Genomic DNA, 17,895 nt, shown 5'->3' on the forward strand with positions numbered 1-17,895 from the left:
CTCCTCCAGTTACTTAACAAAAGCTAATGAAATACATATACAGTATTTACTTTTTTTTTTTTCTATGAACACACAAATCAAATAGAAAAATCATCAAGCAGGAAATGCCCGATCAATGAATAGATGACTGCAGTCCAACTTTGCTGTGAATCATTTCCATCAACCACTGCAGAGTCAGCAATAATGCCTCAAAGTATTCCCGTCACATGCAAGAACAAATCCAAAGATTTATGGGGTCATAAAGCCCTCTTGATATGAATGGGCAGAACGGTTTCATTCTATTTTCTATTTTTCTCTTGATAACCTCAGATTAAAATCAAATCATATTGACCCACTCAGGCAAGTTAAACGGATAGAAAACAAAACAAAACAGTATCACACAAGGAAAACAACAATCCTCCACACCTCTATATGTAAAACACAAGGAAAAGGTCATGTAATTTAATTAAATATAAATGAAACACACTTTGTGCAAGAGCATGATCTTCAGCTTCCATTAGTATCTGCAGAATGAGATGTGTGAGGAGAAAGTCCCGCCTGGAGCCGACACACACCTGAGGATGATTCACACACGTTTACATTTGTAAAGCAACTCTGGTGAAACAGTCACAGGTAATGTGGCAGCCAGGTAATAAACTGGGGTCGCTAATGTCTTTTTTTTTATAGCCATAGCACCACCTATTGGTAGGAGGAGGAGGTAGTTTAAGGAATTATATTTTCACAAACCACAGCCTCAAATGTTATGATGTGGACCTTGAGAATGGTCGGGACAGGGAGCACAGCAGGACCCCCAAACATGTATCAGAATACCAGAGGATTTAATCCGGACAAGAATGAACCATCCGAGGCGGATGTCATCCAGTCAGCTGAACACACCACAAAGAATCCAGCAGGTAACGTCATGTTATCATGTCTGAGTTCATGTGGAAATCTTCCTGATCAGGAGGTTTGGAAAAGATTACTGTGGAAATTCAGAAATCCAGTCCTTCGTGGGACGAAGAGGCCAGGCTGTAGATCTGCTGAGTCACTGTCAAGCAACATCCAAACAGAGATGACAGAGATCACGAAGAGGGACTAGTTAGGAGTTACTCTTTAGTTGTTTCACGAATGAAGCGGTAATCGTCACATCACCACTGAGAGACTCAGACACCTACCTTGTCTTCATTTGTCAGTCACAGATTCTCGTGAGGAGGTCAAAGCGATGCCCCCCCCCCCACTGATGCTCAAACTCCTGACATCCAGCAGCAGGCTCTCCTCCAACCCCAACAGCTCCATATCAGACGCATGAATCAGCAGCAGCGGCACGATGACTCAGCACAAAGCCACCAGTCTCATGTCAAACACTGCAGTTTTCTAACTTTCAAAATAAAGATGATCGTTTCTATTGTTCACTTGTATCTTAGTTACCAGTGTCTATGTGCTGCAGTTTAACTATTGATGGGATGAGGAAGATAAAACCCGGTTGAGTTAAAGATTTCCTGTAAATTCAATCCAGAATATATTGTTGTTAATGGCTGATCCAGATATTTTACTTATTTTTAAGTAGAAAGTAACTCATCTATTTACACACCTGTAACATGTTTTACCTTCAATATATTGTTTTTGGACATTTTTACTAAAAGATTCAGTTAAATGAAAATTCTGTTCAGTCTATGACTATTTTGTCTGTTTTTATCAAACAACCATTACGAACGATCAGGCGGATTATGAAACAGTTTGACCTGAATTATAATCCGGTACAAAAGTCGGTTCTTCTAAACGGGTGCAACTTGTTCATTCGGAGTAACAAATAAGATGATGAATCGATGGTAAGAAACATTTCGTCTTCTCCAGGAAGGCTGCGGGGCCACGAGGCCACGGCCCGGATCACCGGACGCTGTGGAACACCGAGAGGCCAAACAGCAGGACGCTGGCTTCCCGCTGGACCTGCTGCTCCCCCAAGGAGGCCAAAATCACATATCCCCCCCCCCCGCCCCTGAAGTCTCCTCAATCTGTCATACTTTAACTGTGGGGTTGCTCTGGCAACAGATGATACGTAGAACTTTTTTCATCCTCTCCATGCCTCAGAGTTGTGCACCGCCTTCATTGGTCTAAAGCAGAACTGACCTTGCGCCCACATGTGACCGATGCCAACCAGAACCAGCCACCCCGATACACGTTCTGGACATGTCCAAAGTTGAACAGCTTCTGGGAATCAATGTTTAACACCTTGTCCAATAATAACACGACAGTAAAACCGTGTCCATCTATTGCCATATTTGGAGTGACGGCAAGGAATTTAGAGGTGCGAAAGACTAATTCGATAGCTTTCTGTACCGTCCCAGCCAGAAGAATGATCCTGCACGTGTGTACATATATCTGTATATTTTGTTTATCTGTCCAAATATATACTGTGTTTTGTCTTAAGTACCCACGTTTGTATTTCTGAGCCGTCTGGCCTTTGTGTTTGTGTTGCTGTGACGATGTGGGATAGGGAAGAAAAAGAAAATAATGGAAAATTCATCCGAATGCTATTTTTGTGTTATCCACAATAAAAAAAAGTATATTTGTGTCCAGACACGGTTAACATCAAAAAGCTATTATAAAAATTCAGGTAGAAGAAGCCTGAAAAAAGTACCCGCACTTCGTTACTTGACCTAAAACAGGTATTATAAGACGATTATTGATTTCCGTGAGGTGAAATTAAACACAAAACTAAAAGGAAAATCGCCTCAGAATTTAAATACATTGATGTTCGAATGAGTTTGAGGAAAAACAACCTTTTTTCTTTGTATTCCTTTTTTTTTTTTTTTTTGAGGCACTCCAGTAGAACCATCATCATTGCTCTGATGCCCGTTTTCAGGGAACCATGCGCAGGGAGAACATGCAAACCGGGATTCAACGTGAGCGATTCAGCATCTCGCGTCCACTTAAGTTCAAAAACTTTATTGACCTAGAACCTGATTAGAATGCCAGATGATGTATTTTGTACAGAAAGTTGTACATAATCTTTTGCAACATAGAAAACTTTACATTGCTGTATCATATACATTTTGTTTTCTACATCCATGAGCAGGAATGCATCCCATTCATACTTAAAGCACAGCTATCATTTCTCATTTTCTCTATACAGATCACCTTTCCCCCAAACCAAAAAAACCAAAACAAAAACAAAACAAAACCCAAAACGAAAACGTTAAATATATTATTAACTTTTGATTTTGTACACAAGTGAAATCTAAACTCACATGAAAACGGACTAGTGACTCAAAAGCAGCTCGCGTCAGTTTGCTCTCTTGTCCTCCAGTTGAAGAAGCCCAGTTAGCGTCGATTCTCATTAAAAACCTAAGTAAATATAAAATGGAATAATTTAAACCCTTCACTTTCCGTGGTGTCGTCTCAATACAAATCGTACGGCGGAGGACAATCTGCAGGAGATGGTAGAGTCAAATAAATTATCACAAAAGTAAAATCTCCAGTGCATTCAAAGAAAAAAAAAAAGAAGTGAGATCAAGTGCAGCAAATGCAGAGAAGGAAAGAAAAACAAAGAAAAATAAATGAAATCTAGTGTTATGAGATTATATTACAGAGTGGCGGATCTGTACAACTAGTTTCATCCAAGAGGCTATCAGTACTAATGTTAGAACGACCGTTACTATCAATGTGTGACGGGTCACATTTCATAGTTGCTGAATATGACTTTTTGCAGGTTGCTGAAACCATTTACAATTTTTAAATATACAGTAAGAAGCACACGTGTTGTTTTTTTTTTAATATAGTCCTTCTGAGCAGATCAGATATGGTAACTGTCGATTTATCAGTAGTTTTCTCCAGTAGAGGCATCGCTACACCTGCTACAAGACTTTATCCAGTACTCCGTGTGTGTGTGTGTGTGTCGATAAGTCAAGTGTTCAGTCGCTGGCAGTCGCGGCCCTGAAGCAGCGAGCGGCATCACTGCGCCTCCTCGCCGGCCTCCTCCCCCACCTCCGTGTCCGTCTCTGGCTCGGCGCGCTCCTCCTGGGGGTCGGGCGGCGTCGCCGCCGCCACCGCCGCCGCGGGCGGCTGCGCGATGTGAAAGACGAGGCCGATCCGCAGGTAGAACTTCCTGAGGACGGCTCGCAGCTCGGGAATCAGGTCGAACTGCATGATCTCACACAGCAGGGGGTAGTACCTGGACGCGTGGGCCTTGAACTGACCACGACAGAAACAAAACAAAGACACACGAGTTTTAACAAACGTTTGAAGTACGGTTCTTGTGCCGTCAGCTTCTGGCGTCCTCACCCTCTCGTCGCTGATCTTCAACACCTTGGTGAGGAAGAGGAGCAGCAGGTTGGTCCAGGCTTCTCGGTGGCTTTCTGACGTCAGAGCCAAGAAATATGCTACGGCCTCACTGCACACACTACACACAGAAAAACAGGAGTGGCTATGGTGAACTGTCGCTGTGCTGTTGTGTAACACCACAAGGAGACGGCATCTGCTGCTCCGCCTCACTGATCACATGAAGAAGAGGAGGAGGAGGAGGAGGAGGAGGAGGAGGGTGACACAGATTGTTTCTGCTCGGTAAAAGCTAATTAAAGCCGCCGACTGGGTCTCATATGAAAACAATTAGACTTTATTCCCCACAGCTGAAGCTCGAAGAGAACTGGTGCACGACCTCTGACCTTTCTTCTCACCCTGCAATCGTCTGGATATCATCTCCATTTGTTTCCTCGCATCATGTCCAGCTCTCAAACTCCACTTTTCAGGTTCAAAAAATGTGAATTTAATAAAAATTACTATTTTGAGAAATTATATTTCTGACAGTCATGATATTTAAGATGAAATTCTACAAAATATAATGTACAACAGAAAGAATTCATCTTATGTGTATTGAATTTAAAGGGTATGGAAGCTTGAATCAAATCATGGGAAAAATTTACCTTCTTGCTTGATGTGGAATATTTTGACTCCAGCATCGTATTTAAACTGCTCTGGTACTAGATGAGGTTAATGAGGAGTCATGAACTGTGATCTGAGAAACAACATGGTATATATATATATATATTACGTATACACAAACTGAGGAAACTAAGAAAGTCGCTGAGAGGTTGGAGTTCTATTCAGAGAAGCAACCGAACCATTTCTGAATTTATAGCTAAAAAAAATAAATAAAAAAAAAGTCAGGCAATGCATCAGGTTCTTTGTGTTATTGTGAAGCAAACTCCAACAATCCGATGTATAATTCACAAAGACTGGTTTCACGATACACAGGATGATTCGACATTCGTCCATATTTTAAAACCAAATATTGAAAAGAGCTGAACTCTGACAGTGCTTGTGTGATCGTGAGAAGTTTTAAAGCAGAAGTTCCACAATCGTTAAGACTGATCATGTATCGATTGGTATCGACTTACTGCTGTTAGTTTGGAAGAAACGTGAAGAAATGAGGAAACGACTTGGCCAATAAAGGCTTAAACGTTGGGTATGAAGAGAATGTGTCGCATGCACACAGTAATCAAACTACTGAGCCTCGTTAAACAAGCAGACCATCTGCAGAAAGATAAATATTGGATGTTTTCACCGCCAATTCCCAACAACAAACTGCAGCATTAAGATGATGGATTGCGAGAGAAACTCGCAGCATCTGCACATGTAAATGTGTCGTTTCAAGCCGTCGTGGAAAAAGACGTTCAGCAGTCGCGTCCCGCTTACAAATGATGCGGGACAATAGAAAACCATGACGAGGATCAAGAGTTCAACCCGAAGGCTCAGTGTGGTGAATGGAGGCGCAGCTACTCGGTGATGCAGCGCGTTCGGCATGCGGTGCTTACTTGAGGAGTCGTCTCTGGACCTCCTCCCAGGCGTCCTGCCGGCTCTCGTCTGTGTACATGCGGAAGAGGATGCGCAGCCCGCACGCCAGACTGCTGGTCTCCTGCTTCAGCAAGTTGGGCTTCGACTTTCCTTTAAATCCTGTGAACGTACAAACACAGACACAAAACCATTTACTCATGTCGATCACAAGAGAAGTTTATTTATATAGCAGCACTCGGGTCTATTATTCTAAGGTCTGACTTACAAAAAGTGAGAGCGTGAGGAAGTTTGTTCCACAGGTGAGGAGCGTGGGAACTAAAAGCTGCTTCATCTTGTTTCTTTTAACTCTACGAACTTTTAATAAACTTCTTCCTGAGGGCCTCAGGGGTCTGGATGGTTCATATTCTACTTGCAAATCGGAGACGTATTTGGGCCAAAGATCTTTCAAAGATTTGTAGATAAGTAGCCCAATCCAGCCCACAAGATAACATTTTTCAGATATGAGAAAATATGACACTGACTGCGATACATTTACTCACCACCAGGGGCGCACACGGTTATGTGGTGAATCAGTTCAGGTGATCAGGTTTAATACACAGATGTAGGAATGTGTCGACATTAATGATCATTTTTACAATTACACAAGTTATTCTGAAGTAGTCTAATACATCTGTGAGTTCCAGCTCCATGTGGCCTGATGTTTTATGACTTTGAAGATGTAAATATTATATAAAGAAATCCACTGTGATCTGTAACGTGTAAGGCAATGGGTGAACTGAAGTTGCTGTTCTGTTATTCAAATTTCAGGTTTGTCAGGTGTTGTAAGAAGATATTTCATTAAATGTGAACTTCTTAATGATATATTGGAGTTCTAGTTATGTATATATTAAAATGTTAGTATTTACTGGTCTGACCCACTTGAGAACTCACTGTGTTGAATGTCGCCCCCGAAGCCCCCTAAAGTAAATGAGTTTGACACTCTTGATTTAGAGAGCTGGTTTGTGAATTTTAATCAATATAAAAATGTATACACCGGAGCCATTGGTCAACAAAAACATAACAATTATGATTTCTAGTCTCTGTTTGGCCAAATTCTGAATGATCCATCTCACATCCTTGTACAGCACGAGTTGTTGACTTCAGGAAGACGATGCAGAGTTCTGAACTCATTTAAAAAGCATCTGCATCAGTGGCTCTTGAAGCCATTATCGGTTGTGCTGTCGGCTGCATTTTAATGTATCAAGAGCATTTCGCCATTTCGGTTTTTCCACTTTCATCGACAGTCTAAAGTTGGATTTCGAACAAATCAAAAATCCGATCACAAACACAATTTTCAAGCTCGTACAGTAAATGTGCTGGTTGTCGTGCACAAACGCCAACAGTTTGCTTGGCAACAGCGGGCAGCAGGAGAACGCATGCTCGTAACTGCAGAAGCCTTGAAATATAGACGCAAAGAACGAGACGCAATGGAAGCACGACCATCGGATCTGGGTTTTACAGCTCAGTTGTCAAAAAAAGACTCCAAAAAGTATAAAACTGATCATTTTGTTCATTAATTATTGCTATATTACATTACGTATTTCATATATAAATAACAGCTTAAAATGTAAAAAAAAAATATCCTTATTTTTAGGATCAGCAACAGTTTAATCTATTTTATAATGTTTTAAAATGATTTGCTGACAAAGCTTGAAGACTTGCATCAAACATTGATTTGTTCACATCTAAGAATGAACTTCCCACATGAGGACAATAAGGTTTATATCTAGTTATCTCGGATCAGATGAGATGCTGGGCTTCTTGCCCTACCTGCTTTCCATAGTAAGGTCCTCTGCTCATTGTTGGAGTTGAACGCCTTGGCGAAGCCGTGCGACTCCAACAGGCAGTCCAGCAGCTTGAAGAGCTGCTCAGAGGTCAGGTAGCGATACATGCCCTGGTGGTCCTGGGTCTCCACGGGGACGTCTGCTGCAAACGCTCCGTCCCGCTGCAGACAAATAAACTCTGAATTACCACCGACTTTAAAGCGCCGATTAATGACCTGCGCTGTCAACAAACCACAGCTGTTTGTACCTGCGCGGCTGCAAAGTTCTCAGCGTCTTCCTTCTTACTGGTGGCGGGAAAGAACACGATGTTATCGATGGTCTGGATCAGCTCCAGCTGCACCACGCACTTTATCAGCAGAGCCGAGAACAAGCGCTGCTCCTGCACCTCTGTGGAAAGCAACGGTAAATGGGATCATTTAAAGTTCAGCTGGAAAAAAAAAAAAGGTTTTCTGAGGTAAAAATCTCAAGATAAGACCAGGAAGGAATATTGTTGGGAGTTATCTTTGAGACCATATAGAGGAAATGTCTCAGGATCACAGTTTGGAGCATTATAAAACACTAAAGTGTGAAGCAAACTTGAAGAACCAGAAAGTGTTGACACTCTGGAGAGAGAGTTGAGAGTCCCGCTCACTTGTGGGCATGCGGCCTCGGGCGCCGTCCTCGTTCACCCCTGAAGCCGTGCTGTACTGACTCTGCCGGCGGTTCTCCAGCGCGGCCCTGTCGGCGCTGCTGACGGAGTTCTGGTCGTCGGAGCGGGACTGAATGTCCACGGACTTCTGGGAAATTGAGTCCTGAGAGCAAACAGGGCAGAGTTACTACAACATTATATGGCGGAAGCGGCTTATTTTGTGGTGGAATATCATTAAAAGGTTTTCATAAGTTACTTCATAACAAGGAAAGTGAGACTATTTTTTTTTATTTAATTATAACAATTTTGGCTTTTTTCCACCACAAAAATGTGTTATTAAAGGGTTTTTTTCTTCTTTAAAGAAAAACGGAAGAAAAAAGAAAAGAAATCCAGTCAAGTATGGTTCATTTCAGAACAGAGGATAATAGGCTTCATTATTTGTAACGCTCATGTGTCAAGGCTCAATAGGATCATAATAACATAGAATTATAAAGAGAGCTATTGTGTATTAAAGGCGATGCCCTTTGTCAGCATTCCTTAATTATTGAGAAGAAATGATGGCATGAAATAGGTAAAGAGTAAAACTATTCGGCTTTAATGCATAAAGTACGTTACGTTAACGTCCTACGTTATGAGAAATATAAGGAAGTCTCATACATTTCTCCTTGGTGCTGGACAAAGCATGCCCGGGGTAATAATTGGAAGAGAGTGGGCTCGTCCTCCTACACTGCCGAAACCATTCAAAGCTGAGCAAGACCATGCCTCACACATAACATATGAAATTGGGTTCGGGTCAAACGTGTCCTGTTTCTGACCCCAATGCAAACGTTCAAATAAAGCCTTTTATATACTGATTGAAAAAAGAACACATTTTCTAAATGGTGAACTAAAATACAACCAAAACCACTTGGAAAATATCTTAATATTGTTCTAGCCTTAGAAAGATTGATCAATTTGTCATTGTTCATCATCCTGTACTGTCATTTTCAGTCTTGTTTAAAATCCATTTTCATATCTGAATATTTACATTAGTTCTTCACTCACACTTTCCCAAAACACTGGTATTTTACATTTCCAAAAAAATGTGAGAATGATCCAGATCACAATGTCCAGTCTCACCAGCATACTTGGTTTACTTGTTTTTATTTATTCTGCATAAAGAAGTGAATCAGATTCTTCCAGGAGAATTTGTGAGTTGGTGGTCGAATGTTCCATTTCCCACATCCTATCCTCGGCCAATCCTCATCTGTAATTATTACTTGAAGCTCATTTTCCTTTAATATATTTAATTTTGTGTTTGCGCATAATTTCAGTCCTTTATAAAGTGATGATACTATTCGTATATTTCGTAGTCACATGCTTTACTCATTATTTGGATCACATCTTCTAACTCTCTAGAATAATCCGGGTCGACGTTCGTCTTAAAAAAAACTTAAGTTATTTCCTTTTTGATTTCTGAAAACTTTCCAGCTGCCCTTCTTTTATAAAACCGTGTATTTTCTCACCAGCTGTTTGTCAGACAGGCTCTGTGTCGTCAGGTTTTCTCCCTCTGATCCTGCAGGTCTCCAGGTTAAAAGCCTGAGAAAAAAAATATAAATCTTTTTCCAATACCAAGTGACAAATGGATACCAGCTTCAGAGTGAGGCAATTACCAAAGATAAATGATTAAGGTGAAAACAAATTATGTGAAGTCAGTGAGTAATCATTCCTTTTGTTTCAAAGAATAACGTGGATGATGGAAAAACACAATTATAACTTGGATTCTCTTGTAATTTTTATCCACCACACTCATTAACTGATGCATCTGTAATTACTGAACAACCACAGCGAGAGCAGCATCTCATGATTCTACCGGTGATTCGTGTGTTTAGGGGCTGCTTGAGATTCAGAGCGGCGGCTTACGCGTGAGGGATCGTGGTCTTGAAGATGTCCAGCATGCAGTTACACGTCTTATCCCAGGTCTCCGGGGAAAACTTCTCTCCATTCAGGATGACCACGTTCTCCAGACAGTTGGTGCCTGAACGGGCGAGCTGCTCATTATCTACACACACACAGAGAGGAGGAGGAGGAGGAGGAGGAGGAGGAGGAGGAGGAGGAGAAAATTAAAAAGGAGAAGAACAGTGTTAATATGCGTTAATTGTGTCTGCTGAGATTAAATGTCTTCTGCAAACGATTGATGCAACATGAACAAAGCTCAGAGGCAATCGCCAGCAGCTGAGGCTCATGCCAGTCACTGCTCTGTTGTCTGGAGCTGCTCTGGATTCCTAAACCTGCATGGAGGAAACTTTCTCTCCCTCTTTCTTCTCTCCATCCTCACTGAGCATTTACCCTTCTTTCCACTGAATGTAGTCATTTCAGGTCATCTACACTGTATATATTGATATTTGTTGCATGTATTCTTTCTGTATACGGTACAATAGTAACTCTGTTCTTTTTTAGACATACTGTAAATATGTTGATGCTATTTACTGCGTTTAGTCTTTATAATATACATGTTTTTTGGTTTCTACCTGTATATGGTGAGAAATGTTTAAAACGATTATATATTGGTACATATTTCTTTATTATAAAAGGTAAATCTGTGTTCATTTCCATTCATTTAGTCTGTCCATATTGGCAAAAGTGTAAATGGCAAATGGATTTCACTTATATAGCGCTTTTCAACTGCTTGAGTTATCTCAAAGCGTTTTACATCGTTGATCACATTCATACACCAATTTCAATTGATTTAATCTCATATGGTGTATTTCATTCATATAGTTTTTCATCTTTTATTAAGTATAGATGTATTTCCACTCAGTAGTGCATTTAATCCTGGTGTAATATTTGATTTTAATGTGGTGCCAGGTAAGTGTCAGGGAAGTCTTTGGCTTCACGCTCACCTTGCTGCACACACCAGTAGAGCTGAGCCAGGATGTCATCCAACAGGACGGCGTTGAGAGACTCAAAGTATTGGGTGAACACGTCGCAGATGGCGTAAAGTGCATGGTTGCAGGTGGTGGTCATCCACTCTGCTTTCTGAGGGCGCGACACAGCCTCAGTGAGAACAATTGCACCAACAAGCAAACAAAACAACTCGACAGAGGAAGATCAGAGATTGAATTCTGAGGCTGCAGACGGTAACAACAATTCTCACATACTTCAGTCTGCTGCTCCGGCAGCTTCATGTTGTCAAAGATCCTGAAGACGATTCTGAACAGGTCCTGCCACCAGTGTTTTTCAAAGGTGTGCCCGTAGGTTTTCATCACTTCGAACATTACCGTCAGCCCCCTGAAAGATGCAAACACTTCTCAATGGCGTGTCCGACATATATTTTCAGGAACAAGAGTCTTTACTATCTCAAAAGATAAAACTTTCCAAGATTAAAGATGCTCTCAGACTTTGTCACCGAGCCTGAATGTGACCACAGGAAAAACGAATAACCATCACAGGAACTTTGTGTGTTTAAAGTTCTGGAGAAATGTCTGACAATAGGACACATGACTCAACTGTTAACTATTCCCAACGTCTCTTCAGAGCTTCTTTCGTTAAGTCAGAAGCACACGTAGACATGGCGTACGTCTTGTAGTCATCAATGGGAACCCTAACCACCTACAATGTTTATACATCGTTCTGCACTCACAGGTGTGAAAGCACCCTGAATGTTTCAACAGCACTGCATAGATCTTCTCTTTATCATAAAATTTTCAATGAGAGAGAATATGAATAGATTCTTCATCTTTAATGGTGACACCGAGCGCTGAAATGGAAAGCTAAAGGTGAAGCCCGCCTACCTGGTCCTGACATCCAATTTACACCTGTTGATGATGCAGGAGAGCTCGAATAAGATGGGGAACCACCCCCGCACCCACACTCGGTCCTCAGGCGCTACATTCATATCGTCACTGGTGTAGTCTTTGAAGGCCTGCCAGCGAAACAAGAGCCGTGATCACCAGCGTACGATCTCTGCCACGGGAGAGAATTAACCCTCCCACACAAATGCACATTCCCATACATGCAGCTTGTGCCCATGACAGGCACTAAGCTCTCTGCCTTGTTTTAATGTGAGGGATAAGAAAAGGGCATTGCAGCACATGTTCATAAGGTACATGGCATTAAATCGCATGTAATGCTATTAAAGGCAGGAGGAACAATACAATGTCTTTTATTCTGTATTTTCCAGGTTGCAATGTAAACGCAACAAACTACAACATCAAAACTCATCGACAGAAATTAGATTTTACATAATCGAAAATTGTGAGCATTTTGTATTTAATAATTTCCTCATAATCAATGAAAATGGTTAGATCTCACAGTACAGAATTAGGTTGGCCAATAGGTTATTGGGTTGATATTGACCTGTGGCCTCTCCGAGACGTATTTGGCGCAGTGTCGGATGAGGCGGATGGCTTCCATGCTGGTGTCTGGGAAAGAGGCGTTGCAGGCAAACTCTGATAGACACTTAACGGCGTCCTGGAAGGAGTCGATTGTGGCTGCAAAGTGCTTTTCAAATACATTCGCTGGGGGACAGACAGAGGGACAACAACAAAGGAGGGCAGAAGACGGCAAGCGTGAGACAACATTCCAAGAGTAATCAATGAAGTGACTGGTGAACAATATAAATCAAGAAGTGCTGTGTTTGTTGGACTCACTGACGATATGGCCCGTGGTCTGGAAGGCCAGCTCCACGATGCTCTCGTCCTGGTCGGAGGCGGCCAGGTGGAAGACGGAGAAGATGTTCTTCCAGCCGGATCGGATGTTGGCAGCCTGCGAGTTTACCATCTGGGCTATACAGCGCACGACCATGTCTCTGATGGTGGGAGACCTGGAGAGGGGACATGGAGTTAGAAGTGAGGAGGAAGAAATAGAGGGAACATCCGGGTGGCGGCTCATGTCCTCGGAAGGAGAGAAGAAGATGAAAGAATAATTTGTGATACTGAGAGGATTCAAAAATTGCCCTTTCAAACGCTTGAGCAGTATCAAAGCACTTTACATTGTTAATCACTTTCACCCATTCACATGGAGGCGGCTGCATTAAATCAGGCGCCTTGAATATAATTCCAGCTATTATAAGGTTAAAGATACGATGTGTGTGGAGATAAGTAGTCAGCAAAACAGTTAATCCATTAAAGCAGGGTTATCAAACATATTTTAGTTCAGGGGCCATCTACAGTCTAATTTTATCTTGAGTGGACCAGACGAGTAAAACAATAACATTTAAATGTAAAGTTTTTCTTTGTTGTGACTCCGATTATACGTGATGAAAATGTCTATTTGTTTCCAAAACCAAACTAATACTGTGGAACATGACTCCAATCTCATCATAAAGCCAATTTAATTAAATTTTTTAAACATTCTGGTGCTAAATAAAGTGAAATGCGCCAAAAATTTCTCCTGCAGCTGTTGCATCATGGGTGTTTTTACAAACTCACCCTGACAGCATGGCTTTGAGGCTAATGCTAGTTTTCATGGCAGCATCACCGATATCTATGCTTGGTCTCAGTATTGTAAGGTGTCCACTAGTCTTAAGAAATTTGGTAAAAATATCAATGTTTTCATTGAAATGTTTATAATTCACTTGTCTTGGCCAGACTGGAGCCGGTTGCACGCTGGTTTTGGCCCACAAGCCTCCTGTTTGACACCCCTGCATTAAAGAGAGGAAAATGAATCTCTTTATTGATGTCAATTATCCTTTAATACTCTGGATAACACCCTCATGCCCTTTTTTGAGGCAGAGTGATTTTTTTGGCTCCGGCTTCTGTCGGCATGAATGGTTTCTTTCTTTCTCTTTTTTTTTAACAGGGACTGTTGCCATAGTAAAGAGCATTCCTAATTGCTCTGTAGTTATGAATGAGGAAAAAAAACAAACCCTCCACTTCCACTTACCATTACACACACACCAGCACGGGGGAAGGCAGTGAGTGAGCCTAATGGACACAGAGCGCTGCAGGGTTTACATGGCCGCTTGCCATCTCCTCTCAGCCTGTTCAATCTGTGGGTGGATTCAGACTTACACTGCTACTCCCAGTTCCTATCAATGAAAAGTGTGCTGCAGCGAAACAGCTTGCCTTTTTGAGGTGTCACACTCCATCGCAGTGTTTATAAGAATCTGTCTCATTTACAAACAAGAGCTGTTTCAATTCTATTTCAGGACAGATCTGGAGCAAACAAAACAAAAAATAATAATAATAATAAAATAAAAAAAAAGAAAGATAGAAGGAAGGGCTTTTCATGTGAATCCACTGAACAGGTAACGCAAAGAGACTGAAGTGGGTCAGCTGAATGTTGGCTTGCTGCTTGTCTCTGAGTGAAAAAGCAAACAATATGCTCACTCGCTGCTGAGGGGGAGAGAGAGCGAGAGAGACGAGGCACAGAGCTGCTACAGAAGTTAAAGCGAGGATCGGGAGTGTAACTTCAGTCAGTGTGTGAGACGCAGCCCAGAAATAGTAACCACTCACGACTACAATGCATAACATGTCTTTGCATTGCCCGGGACGGATTTACATGGACGCAGCAGTGCGAGCGCTCGCTCACAGACAGAATGTTGCCGTTTCTTTACCTGTTCTTTTTCATGATGTGCTCAAACGGCCTCAGAAAGTCTTTCTGAAACCTGAAGTTGGCCAACTCCCCCTTCTCCAGAAACTTCATGGACAGCTGTCTGAGGGAGTCCACGGCAAAAATGGCCACATCTTCATTGGAATTGCAGCCAACCTATGAAGACAAATGCAACCTGTAAACACTGAAAACATTCTCGTTACGGGGCAAAAGTGTGAACAACACTAACGTCATTGTGCATCCCTCTGACTTCCTCCTATATTATTATAATTTCAAATTGAAAGACTATTGGTAGCAACATTTCACATCTGTACAGTACAACGAATTTCTCAAAGTAAAACTCTTTGCTCACATATAAAGATATTTGCAATAAAAGAAAGGAAAAACATCTCACTATGTACAATATTTCTCTAATTGTGGCACTCGTTACTGTTCTGGTTTTGGACTCTTGCCTTTGTCTTTGTCTGAAATTCAAGGATATCTCAGAATAACAACAACAAAAACAAACGTCTCAGTGCCGTGGAGAAACAGTTCATCCTCCAGGAGGTAAAGAATGTCTCTTGAAAGAAACTTTCCACGAAAAATAACTTCTCAGAGGACTTCTCACACACTCCAAACCCAGCTTGCAGCTGCTCAGTGAGAACAAGCTTGGCAATAGATGTGTCCTTGAATACCAAACTGTCTATTTGGCAATAAGTTGTGTTTTTATAGTGACTGAAATCATACTGTAAAACAGAAGGTGGAGAAGGAAAACAATCTTGTACGGCTCAAGTTGTTTCTTCCCAGAAGGGGAATTATAAAAAAAAAAAAAAAAAAAGAGCTGCTGCCATCCAAGTTATCATTAATTAACACCAGCTATTTAGCAAAAACACACGTTTTCATCAACTCTAGTTTAAGTTGGTTTATATTGAAAAACATATGTCAGGTTTTTCTGTGTTAATGATAATATCAAACCAATTTGAAAAAAAAAAACCCAACAATTTATGCAAAAATATGCAAACTAAATATATTGCACTTCTACAAAATAAACACATTTACATTGTGAAAATGTGCATCTTTTACCTTGTTGAAGTGGTCTCCAATCACTTCCCAGATCCTGGACCACTGCAGCCTGATGCGGCCCATGTTGTAGTAGGAGATCTCCACTATTTTCTGCAGGCTGAACATACGTGGGTGCGTGGGCGAGGCCAGCTCATCCATGGACACAGCACACAGCCAGCGTACGAAATCGACTGACAAATGGGCACAACATGTTGGCAAATGAGTGAAGAAAGTTGTTTTTCTTACAAACAGGGTGAGTCACTTCAATCGAAAAATAGCTCGACTGTACCCGTCCTTGGTGGAAAGATAAAACCAGAGTGTGGCTGCATCAGCCAGACTCACCTATTGCGTTACCGTCCAGCCTGGTGGAACCAGTGAATATCCTGGAGAGGAAAAGTGCAGGATGAAGATGGAGAGAAGTAATCATTTGAAGCATTTGAGCATGAAAGAAAAATAATTGTGACTTGTGTATGTGGAGAAATGAACCCAGCAACTGAATAATGAATATGAACACTTTTTATTCGGTTTAATGCGGAGGATTTCAAAGTGTGTTGGCGGAGCTCCCCTGGGGGGCGCCACTGAGCTTCAAAAGAGGGCAGAAACAGGATAAATGTGAGGATCTGGGCCTTTTCACAGCGTGACTTATTCAACAGGTTCAGACTACAAAAAGGCGACTAAATAGTATGCACAGTACTATCCAAATAATTATTGTGATCACAAATATTTGGAGGGTAGAATTAATTGATTATTTTATCAAGAAATACATTTTTTAACTGAATTAATTGTACATAAAATATAAAAATGCATCTGTGCTACTGCAGGGAAACTTTACGAGTTAGATATTGACAGATATTTATACAAAATGCCTTGTTACATAGAGGTTAGATTGTGGAGTGCTTGTAAAGTGTTGTAAACTATTTTTGGTGCAATGACTGGAAATGTTTTATTTATTTACGCATTTTTTTTAAAAAGTTTTCTGGAATAAAAACTTGACTGACAAATTTCTTATGATGGGAAAGATCTGCTGGGAGAAGGAGGCTTGTCCTCCTACAGTTTGAAAAACTCTGCTTTAAAGATAGTAGTTTAAAGATAGAGTACCTGTCCACAGCCACCACCACACTCTGAGAGCTGGTCTCGCCGATGGACTCCTGAATGCTGGCGATCTGCTTACGATCCACCGTCCCTCCAACTACAGAAGAAAGAACCGTGACGTCTCAACAAAACTATTTACTGTTGGAAAATATATATCTTTTGACCGATGTATTATAACCACAGCTCAAGTGGAAAAGATAAGAGAGGGAGGGAAGGATTAATATGGACATTCCCGCTGACCTAGACCCAAGTACTCGTCGTTGCTCTGCTCCTTCGTACTTGCAATGAAGCCCTCTTTTCCCCGCACCGTCCCTGAGATGTAGCGTGCCTTCACCCCTGTGCCAATCAGCTGAGCCAGCTCCAACTGACTGATGCACTTCATGATCTGGGGAAAAACACAAGAGTGGCATATTTAATAGAAACAGTGATGGCTGCAGGGGAAATGGAAAAGACTGTGGAGAAATGGGAAAGATGGGTTAAAAGAGCAAATTAGTAAAATGATGAAAGAAAGGTAAGACATTGGGTAAGAAAAAACAAGACTCCTGTACAGAAATGACAAGAGTAAAAATCAGTTTTAACTGGAATGAGAAGAGCAGACCTCATGCCAGGAGTTGCCCAGGTAGTTGCCATCCGTGTGGGCCACAGTGATAAGGGTCTTAATGGTGTCAATGTTCTTCTGCTTCATTTCTGCAATCCCAGAGCTGGCTGTCAGCAGGGTGAATCTTGCCAAGGCCTGCACATACGCATCTCTCTCCAACTGTTAACACAAAGACACAAAAAAGACCCTGGTTCAGAACTCAACCAAGGAAGAGACACACACACACACAGACAGAAACGTCTCTCCCGTTTGAGACTGCAGTACCTGTATGCAGAAGATGCATGCTATTCTGATGGCGTAGCGGATTCCTTCAAGGCACAGCGAGGCCACTTCAGTGTCGTCACAGTCCTGAAGACCCACGCTGAAGGCAGCCAAGAACGGTGTCCAGGCCAGCTGAGGAAGAACAACAG

At 41.6% G+C, this 17,895-nt stretch overlaps 1 protein-coding gene across 3 annotated transcripts in view; it reads right to left on the bottom strand.

The window, feature by feature from the left end:
• Positions 1-2,800: 2,800 nt before the first annotated feature.
• The window catches only part of arfgef1 (ADP-ribosylation factor guanine nucleotide-exchange factor 1 (brefeldin A-inhibited)), a 59,315-nt gene continuing 44,220 nt past the window's right edge, over positions 2,801-17,895 (bottom strand). For 2 of the 3 annotated variants that reach the window (XM_080489443.1, XM_080489441.1), the window contains 20 exons: positions 17,750-17,878; positions 17,486-17,644; positions 17,128-17,272; positions 16,894-16,984; positions 16,138-16,178; positions 15,817-15,986; positions 14,759-14,910; positions 12,852-13,024; positions 12,559-12,719; positions 11,994-12,124; positions 11,361-11,490; positions 11,103-11,238; positions 10,123-10,261; positions 9,726-9,798; positions 8,224-8,383; positions 7,840-7,979; positions 7,579-7,753; positions 5,790-5,928; positions 4,261-4,378; positions 2,801-4,170 (listed from right to left, as the gene is read on the bottom strand). In XM_080489443.1, the coding sequence (XP_080345569.1) occupies positions 3,931-4,170; positions 4,261-4,378; positions 5,790-5,928; positions 7,579-7,753; positions 7,840-7,979; positions 8,224-8,383; positions 9,726-9,798; positions 10,123-10,261; positions 11,103-11,238; positions 11,361-11,490; positions 11,994-12,124; positions 12,559-12,719; positions 12,852-13,024; positions 14,759-14,910; positions 15,817-15,986; positions 16,138-16,178; positions 16,894-16,984; positions 17,128-17,272; positions 17,486-17,644; positions 17,750-17,878 (2,802 nt within the window). In that variant the 3' untranslated portion in view covers positions 2,801-3,930. The remainder of the gene's footprint in view (positions 4,171-4,260; positions 4,379-5,789; positions 5,929-7,578; positions 7,754-7,839; positions 7,980-8,223; positions 8,384-9,725; positions 9,799-10,122; positions 10,262-11,102; positions 11,239-11,360; positions 11,491-11,993; positions 12,125-12,558; positions 12,720-12,851; positions 13,025-14,758; positions 14,911-15,816; positions 15,987-16,137; positions 16,179-16,893; positions 16,985-17,127; positions 17,273-17,485; positions 17,645-17,749; positions 17,879-17,895) is intronic. The other variant, XM_080489442.1, reaches the window with a different exon arrangement.

The sequence above is a fragment of the Lipophrys pholis genome (genome assembly GCF_963383615.2).
Source record: "Lipophrys pholis genome assembly, chromosome: 20".
NCBI classification, from domain to species: domain Eukaryota; kingdom Metazoa; phylum Chordata; class Actinopteri; order Blenniiformes; family Blenniidae; genus Lipophrys; species Lipophrys pholis.